Source organism: Camelina sativa, chromosome 14, assembly GCF_000633955.1.
Source record: "Camelina sativa cultivar DH55 chromosome 14, Cs, whole genome shotgun sequence".
Classification (NCBI taxonomy): domain Eukaryota; kingdom Viridiplantae; phylum Streptophyta; class Magnoliopsida; order Brassicales; family Brassicaceae; genus Camelina; species Camelina sativa.
Window position 1 is genome coordinate 19,869,176 of NC_025698.1, and position 9,162 is coordinate 19,878,337.

General features: G+C 37.5%; 2 protein-coding genes across 2 annotated transcripts; one reads left to right on the forward strand and one right to left on the reverse strand.

Moving 5' to 3' along the window:
- Window positions 138–959, reverse strand: LOC104743801 (putative cyclin-T1-1). Its single transcript, XM_010464843.1, has one exon. It carries the CDS (start codon window positions 957–959, stop codon window positions 138–140), a length of 822 nt encoding a protein of 273 aa, XP_010463145.1.
- LOC104742051 (transcription factor bHLH80) lies at window positions 4,889–7,117 on the forward strand. Its single transcript, XM_010463009.1, has 5 exons — window positions 4,889–5,482; window positions 6,064–6,198; window positions 6,314–6,379; window positions 6,755–6,823; window positions 6,932–7,117. Exons 1-5 carry the CDS (start codon window positions 5,018–5,020, stop codon window positions 6,983–6,985), a joined length of 789 nt encoding a protein of 262 aa, XP_010461311.1. The 5' UTR covers window positions 4,889–5,017; the 3' UTR covers window positions 6,986–7,117.

Consider the following 9,162-nt stretch of genomic DNA (forward strand, 5'->3'; position numbering starts at 1 on the left):
AAAAAAAAAAAAAAAATGCTCACAAGATCTTTGGCTATGTTTTGCCAATACATCTTCTTTTAGTCACTTTATCTATATTTGGAGATTCCCCAAAGGTACACAATCATCTGTGTGAACAACATTTCTTGACTTATCAACTACGTTTGACAATTTCCCTTATCATCTTGATGACCTTGAAGAGCCTGAGAAGATCTTGTTTCATCAATCTTGATCTGTTTACAGTCACCTCTCGGAATGACAAAGTCTTGAACATAGAGATCAAGCGTCTGGTCGCAAATTTCTGCCAATTGACGTTTCGTAATACCGAACTCTTGAAACCACGCTTTATCTCCATCACAAGGTAACTTCATCTTACACATGCTCAACCCGAGGTATATAGAAGCAGCAGCGATCTGACAAGGTCTGAATTGTAGGCAAAGAGACGTCCGTAGTGTGTTATTGACGAAGTTAAACGCAGCCTGACACAAACGCCTAAAATCCTCGGCCTTAACCGATTTCTTAATCCAGTCCATCACTAGTGGATAAGGGTGTTCGATGTCGAGATCACATCCCAATGTAGAGAGCACAAGCTTCTCTCCTGTCAACACAGTGACCTTCAATCTCTCGAACACATCTTTCAACGGTTTTATATTGTACAAAACCTTGTAAGAGACAACGAGGACATCACAAGCCGGCCTTGGATACCCTTCGACTTTTCCAGCGATAAACATACAGATGGTGGCGACTATTTTAGGGTCGTTCTTTGCGAGTGATTGGCGAGTGAAGAACCGTTGACATAAGACAATCGCTGTGGCTATAGACCTCTGAGGACTGTTTAGTCTCTGGCCAAGCTCTTGAAGGAATGAAGTGTAAGACCAACGTTGGAAAGTTTCTTCCTTAAAGTTGATACCGTCGAGTCTCGATGGAGAGTTTTTTTCTATCTCTTCCCTTGTGTGATACCAGCTGCTTATTTCTGCCATTGTTTATCCCCAAAATCTCCCTCACGATTTGATTCCCAAAAAGATCGAGAATAGAGGAGGATTTTAAACAAAACCCCTAACCCTAAGATGAGTAGACCAATCAAAATTTTAAATGATTGTCCATCTATTTATTTTTTCTTCTTTTGTAATCTTTCGTTTCTGGTATAAGATCTTTTATTTGATTCTTACATTTAAGATTCAAAATTGTATTCAATGACAAAAGTCAACATTAATGCATCTTATAAATTTTTGGAAAAGAATTTATTTTGTTGCTTAGATTTCAAAACTTAATACACTAATAAGTAAGAAATAATAACTAACTCATTTTTTTCAACTTAATTTAAAACTTACAATTGGAATTGTCGTGGGAACGCAGTCCCATAATCATCCTCAAACAAAATATAACGAACAAAGTCTGGTACAGACTCAAGTGGTCGCTTATCTGCAAGACGATTAGATTTTCTATACACATGCGAAATACGGACTATCCAGTTCCTCGAAAGAAAGTCATGGCATACGCTTACCAGAAACGACAGCGGATGAGAATCACCGATACCTGCCTTCAGAAAACCAACCACAATCTCGAAGTCTACTTCCAACTCAAACCGCAAAACCTGACACTCCCAAGAAATGAAGAGTACATAGTATACTCCCCACAATTTAGATAACGAGGCTGAGCAAATACCAATATTTAAAACAAAACCTTTGAACCAGTCACCAGCTTCATCTCGTATGATACCCCCGGCTGTTGCTAACCCCAGGTTACCTCTCGATGCATCCAACCTTCACGGGGCCTCGTCCTTCGGATCAACCTCTCCACCCTCGGATCTTGATCTGTTGAGGAACCACAACCTGCATATTAACCACGAAAACCTCTTAAGCCAAGTCTTTGAAAAACTGCACTCTATCCCGACATTTTCCATTGCCTCCAAACACATTACTACATCGCTACTTCCAACCCCACCAAACAGACATTGCAAAAAATGTAGACCATATACTCTCTCCCATTGTAGTATTGTCCCCCAAATTACTATAATTTAAACCACTCCAGTAATGACATGGAAAAGAACTCGAACTCACTCCTCCTCCTAGCTGGAACCAAAAGAGCCCACACGCCAGCCATTGCTGGACAATCCATTAGAATATGAATGATAATATCTTCCCCACTCTTACATACTTGGCATATCCCTAAATCGCATAGGTGTTTCCTGTAGCGCTCCACATTAGTCATTATGATCTGATTCATAACTTGCGCTCATTAACAAAATTAAATCGTTTACCAAATAACTCATTAATAGAAATAAATAACGCGCCAAATTTGAAATTGACTATGTAATAAAACATATGGACTGAATATTATATATATATATATATATATTTTGGTTTTACTTTGCATTTTTGATATATAATTTCATTGACCAAAGAATATATATATTTGTAGATATAAATATAATGGATACCTCTTATCCACATGCGGTTCATTTGTCTTTTTAGTTCTTACGCTTTTTTAGAAACAAAAATTAAAAGTTTCATGCAAATGAATCGATTGTTAAAGACTTATAGCTGAGGTTTCTTTACTGCATCACCTAAATCTCGTACTTAAAGTTTCATTTAAAACAAAAATAATGTTATTTCTATGTAAATCGAAAACACTCACTTTTCACATAATTTAACTTGTCAATTCAAAATAAATGATCTTTTATGATTTTATATGTTTAAATAAAGAGTGTATTAATTCTTAGATGATTTTTAAAAATTTATTATTTTGTAAAAGATTAATCATTAATCGAAGGAAAGAAGATAGATCTATCAATTTTACGAGATATAATTATCGTTAGGCGAGAATTTTTAACAGAGGTATCAGACATAGATCAATTCTCCTCAATTTACTAAATCACTCTATTTCATCAGTCAAAATACATGATGTCATGCTTTAGGAGTATCAGTCCACTACTCGAGGTCTAATACTCATCCTGAAAGATTAATCGGATGTTATAAGTTCGGCTCACTCCATTTTTACACTAAAAAAATATTAAAAAATGTTTAATTACTTTAAAAGAGTTCATAAATGCATGCATGACAATATTAGACAAATGCAAAAGCTTTTATCAGCACGAATAACTTTTTTTTTTTTCATTGAATGGATTATATTAAAAAAAAAAAAATCGGAAAAATTACAAATCACGAGATAAAAGACGAGAATGAAATTACAGAGACACAATAATCTTTCCATAACCTGCAACTAGAAGAGGAAAATTTTTTACCGATACATTGTTTAAACCAAAAACATCTTTGTCTCGAAACTGATTGAGCTCTCGAAAAACCATAAAAACTTCCTGCATATCAAGGGATGATAACGGGTGTCAACACAAATGACCATAACAAGAGAATGGAACTTGGTTTTCTTCGTATAAGATGCATCTTTCTCTATAAGTGCTTTGTCAAGGATCTCTCGGGATGTAACCGTAAGATAAACTAGACCCACTTGAACCTTTCAACGCCACACAAAGCAAGTAATTAAGCTAAAACAAGCCTTAATTCTAAATACTCTAAACTAAGCACAACCAAAGCTCAATCCCCAAACTAACAAAGAGATATAGTTGAGGATGAGAAACTTAGCTCAATCAAGGGAAGCTACATAACCTGAGCAACTGATGATACCAGATCTTAAACGGTTACAATCTGATCAGAGCAAACAGGGGACAAAGTAAGGAAGACAGTAGAGACGAAACAGGATACCAAGATAATGAAGAGTCGAGATATGAGGATGCAAAGATTTGTCGAAGAAAAGAGGGAAGAGCCGTCGCAAGGAGAACCAGGAGCCTCTAATTTCACTTATACTCAACAAAGAGAATCAGCGGTCATAACTGAGCTAGCCAATATTCCCCTCTGTGAATCGCAAACACAAGCGGCTGCCTGAGAACACCATCAACCATCAAATCCAAAGAATCTGGAAACAAAACACAATCTTACTAGATCTGAAGCTCTACATCTGTAACTCCACATCGCCAAAAACTACCATACTTCCACCACTGCAGGATACAAATACAAAGACTGAAAAATAAACATCAAATTAAAAGAGGTGACCAATGTCGGCGCTATATGAGCCGCCACGCGCCGCTCAGAAGCTTGACGAAAGTTTTGTGGTAAGGCGGCAAGAGAGAATACTAGGGTTTTTTCTCAACATGAATAACTTCTTAGTGGAAAACTTAAAAATACAATTCTTAAAACTGAATAATCCCATTATTACATTTTCCCCATACTTCTCTAACTAAATATGATATACTTGGTATATATATATTTGTGTTGTACAACACAAGGAAATGGTTGTTAAACTTGATAGTGATATTTTATATGAAATTTATAATATTAACATGTTAATGTGTTGAGTTTCTATGTTACAATATTAACATATTTTAATCAATTAATCAACTAATATTATATTCGTTAACGATCTTTGGTATCATAGCGGACTTGTAAGTTGTAGCCATTGAAAGACTTCCAAATCATTATTATTTTTTTCTGTGGGAAAAATAATAAATATTGAGTTTGATGAATCTTCCAACATGAAAATAACAAAAAAAAAAAACAGCTTCAAATTTGTTTCCATTTTTAGAGATCTCTGTCTCTCTCCCCTTCCCTAACCTCGCCGTCAAGACTCGGAAGTTGAAACTCACGCGTTACAATTGCGCGTAGACGAATAATGAAACCATATCCACTGAAACGAAAGAAAAAAAGGAGCAACAGTGACGCAAAAGCTAGACTTATTCCAAAGTAACGCGCCGCACCTAAACTCTACCTTCTCTACCGTTAGATCTTAGTCAATTTCAGCAAAGTATCTAAATCCAACGATCAGGTTTACGTATCCGTGTTAAAAAAATAAGCACACGGTAGAAAAACAAAAAAAAATTCAACTAAAAGACAAAACAATCGGAGAAGAGAACAATCAGGTCTGGCTCTGCTGTGTCTCTTTGTCTAATTGTCTCCACTGAAAAATTTCAATTCAATTCACCGACTGAGCCATTTAGCCGGGGAGAAGAAAAGAAACCAAACCACCGATGCAATCAACTAATGGTGAGGACGGTGGTGGAGGAGGAGAGATGAGTCGAAGTGGGTTATCTCGGATCCGTTCAGCTCCAGCTACTTGGATTGAAACCCTACTTGAAGAAGAAGAAGAAGACGAGGGAGATGGTTTGAAACCTAATCTTTGTTTAACAGAGCTTCTTACTGGTAACAACAACAACAACAACAGCAACACCTCTGGTGTGATAACGAGTCGTGACTCGTTCGAGTTCCCGAGTTCTGTTGAGCAGGGTTTGTATAGTACTACTCACCAAGGTGGTGGCTTTCACCGTCAGAATAGTTCTCCGGCGGATTTTCTTAGTGGGTCTTGTGCTGGGACTGATGGGTTTTTCTCTAATTTTGGGATTCCGGCGAGTTATGATTACTTGTCGCCGAACGTTGACATTTCTCCGACCAAACGGTCTAGGGATATGGAAGAAGCACACTTCTCTTCTCAGATGGTAAGATTCTCCCAAGTATTTAGTACTAATTCAGATTCAACCTGCCAAAAAAGATGTGAACTTTATTGAATGATAAACTTCTTTTGTTTACTTTATTGTCAACTTGTCTGAATTTTTATGGTCAAAATGCTGAGTTCAGGTTCTGAATTGAGTTCTGTTATATGGATTGAAACGGTTATAGTTTAATTGGGTGTTTGAATTGTTCGATTTGTGGAGACAATAAAGATGTAAAAGAGTAGTAGTAGTAGTCTTGTCTAATTTGTCAACTTGCATTTGTTTGATACAAAATCCCAGCAAGTTGCAGTTTTTTTTTTTGTTTTCTTTGTTATCTTGTGGTTGTGTTGTGTAAAGCTTGTATTAATAGATGGCAGCACATAAAGTGTCTTCCATTAGTCACTGCTCAAAGTCCAGTTTTGATGTATTGATCCTTACATTTAAAGGTTTCCATATCGGAAGATCGTGTAACTTGACTAGTTTCGGAATGGCGGCTCTTAGTTATATAAGAAATGTTTTTATGGAGACCGTTAGCGTCTTTGTGTGCATACGGATACTAAACTCTGCCCTTTTGTTCTGTTGAGTAGAAAGAAGAGCAAATGAGTGGTGGGATATCAGGAATGATGGATATGAACATGGACAAGCTTCTTGAGGATTCAGTTCCGTGTAGGGTTCGTGCTAAACGAGGTTGTGCAACTCATCCTCGTAGCATTGCCGAGCGGGTATTTATTTTACTTTAAAACTTTGTGCTAGATGATCCTTTGCCGTACTGATTTTGTTTCTGTCTCATTCTTTTTTTTTTTTTGTTATTAAGCTTTCTTCCATTTATCGTTTCAGGTGAGGAGAACACGAATAAGCGATCGGATCAGGCGGCTGCAAGAACTTGTTCCTAACATGGATAAGGTAAATTTCTTTTACAGGGCAGACTGATTTTCAGTTTTCTTGGATTTTTTTTTTTTTATATAAAAAAAGTTACGAAATGGGTCCAAGATTATATATGCTTAAAGCGTAAGGTAAGAGTTAGTCCTCTTAGTTAGCTTAGCTGTAAAGGAATTTGGATGTTAACTGTTGATGATTGTGAAGGCACTAATGGAACTTCAAAACTACCTACTCCATAGTCCATAAACCATGCTTGTGCAGTCTTTCAATCAAGATTCCGTGTATTATATCTGAGTAGTTTGCCTTTTTATATTGAAATCAAACTTTTTGACGTTTCTGAAATTCTGGGAGATTTGTATAGCGATGATGATTTGGGTTCGTTTGTTTTATTTGTTGCAGCAAACCAACACTGCAGACATGTTGGAAGAAGCTGTGAAGTATGTGAAGACTCTTCAAAGCCAGATCCAGGTTTATCTTCATATATTCTAGTTGATTAGTAACACAAATTTAGAGAAGAAAATTTTCAGGCTTTGCATTTTATTTGATCATTTTATGTGGTTTTGAAATTTAATGCAGGAGTTGACAGAGCAGCAGAAGAGGTGCATATGCAAACCTAAAGAAGAACAATAATGTTTCCTTTAGGATTGTTATATATAATTTGTATTTTTAAAAATCTAAAAAATGGTGATGATCTGTTCGAAAATTCCAAACATGATCATATATTGAACTAGAAAAGAAAAAAAAAATAGATGATTTGATGTATGAATTTTAGCTGTAAAATTTTGTACAATAAGGAGAAAAGTTTTAAAGAGCTAATAAATAGAAGTATTTTCTATACAAGCGAGGAGAATATATTCTGATAGTGTTATCTGTTTTATCTATCTGTGTTGGTATAAATTTTGTAGTATGTTGAAACTGTAGAGGGAAAATTAATAAACATGAGCTGTTTTGGTTTCATGTCAGAAGTGACAAAAAATATAGTCCGCTCAAAACAAAATCTTGAAAGAATAAAAAGAATATTCGGAAAGAACTGAACTTGTGAGTTGTGACCATTCTCAATATTGTCACACTAGCTAGTAGTAGCCAATACCCATATGCATTAAGCAATAGGTTTTTTTGTCATCTGAATTTTATTATTGAATCCAAAGAGAGATCCCAAGTTAACATTACAAGAGGCGACAGACAACTAGATATCCTCGTAGTCATAAGGCGACGAAGTTCTGAATGTCCCCATGATCTTTATTCCAAAAAAGGGAAATAAGCCCCAAGAAATGAGGATACATACTAAAATTAAACGCAAAACATAAATCTAACAAGCAAAAGTCTTGGAAAACTGAAAACTAAGCCCTATAATTGAACAATGGCATGAGAGACTCTCACAAAGCTTGCATATAGAACCATTAAACGTCGGGAGCACCAATAAAGCCGGATAGCCTCACACCGAAGCCAAACCATAAGCAAACCGACAGGGAAGAAAGCAAGATACCAACGCGACCAAAGACACAAATACAACTCCCATAGTACCTCACCAGCCAGAGGGAGAGAGCATGAAACCCTAGGGTCAAAGAAAAAACTTTGATATCGACCGGAGACAAGCCACACCAGATCAACTTTTCTTACAGGCGGACACTCGTCGACCACAGTTTCAGCCACCTACAGACATAAAACCGGTGACGTTCTTGCAAGAGAAGAACTAGAGACCGATTCCATTGCTTCGACTAAAACCTAACTCCAAAGATTCCAAAGAAAACTCAAAGAGAGGCTAGTAGGTGACTCAACAACAAAATCCCTCCAAATGGCTCACACCAAGAACGAACCTAGAGCAAAACACATCCTCAAACCAGCAAGAGGACTCGAAGGAGAGGTAAAGCAAATATCCAATTTCAAACCAAACAACAAAGCCAAATCCATCAAATCAGGCCTCACTTACCAAAAACAAACCTAAACGAAACCAATGTCACACCACACAAACCTACTAAAAAACTAAAGTCACCATCAAGCAAACAGGGGATATACCAAACACGCTTAACTTGATGAAATTGACATTGATTACCCATCAGAGAATCAACGAAACCTCCCCATAAGTAGAAACCTGTGACAACCCGTCATGCGGACCCCACTAGCCTCACTGCTAGTCGCCCCAACGGACTCCAAGCTGGCCTTGCAGGGCATCGATCCTAACCCCTCATTGTGGATAGGAACTATTCGTCCAAATCCACCAGTAGGTTATTGGTGCGCCAGGCGTTCCTCGAACCCTGGTCCCCACCCTTTAACAACCTTCCCACAGGACAAGTTGTCACCAATTGATCTAGCTTGGGGTCCGTTGGAGCGGCTAGCAGTGAGGCTAGTGGGGTCCGCGGGACGGGTTGTCACATAAAAATCGATTTTTATTGTAACAACCCGTCCCGTGGACCCCACTAGCCCACCGCTAGCTGCCCCAACGGACCGTTTGTGGACCCTGCTAGCCCCCTGCTAGCTGTCCCAACGGACCACAAGCTGGCCCTGTAGGGCATCGATCCTAACCCATCACTGTGGATATCCCAATCCACCAGTAGGTTATTGGTGGCCAGGCGTTCCTCGAAGCCTGGTCCCCACCCTTTAACAAACTTCCCACAGAACAAGCTGTCACCAATTGATAACTGAAACGACCCGACCCGTTTTTTTTTAAATAATAAATAATAATAATAATAATAAATAAACTACAAATAGTTGTCTCATATCCATTAGCCACCTAACCACAAACACAACCAACAACGGAATAACAATTGCCAATAACCAAATAAAAATCCAATAAATAAATAACCAAT

Bases quoted from the DNA above. Each gene is read 5' to 3' on its own strand.
- LOC104742051 (XM_010463009.1), top strand. From the start codon at position 5,018: ATGCAATCAACTAATGGTGAGGACGGTGGTGGAGGAGGAGAGATGAGT. The intron at 5,483-6,063 runs GTAAGATTCTCC...TCTGTTGAGTAG, and splicing joins CACACTTCTCTTCTCAGATG to AAAGAAGAGCAAATGAGTGG. The intron at 6,199-6,313 runs GTATTTATTTTA...TTATCGTTTCAG, and splicing joins CTCGTAGCATTGCCGAGCGG to GTGAGGAGAACACGAATAAG.
- LOC104743801 (XM_010464843.1), bottom strand. From the start codon at position 959: ATGGCAGAAATAAGCAGCTGGTATCACACAAGGGAAGAGATAGAAAAA.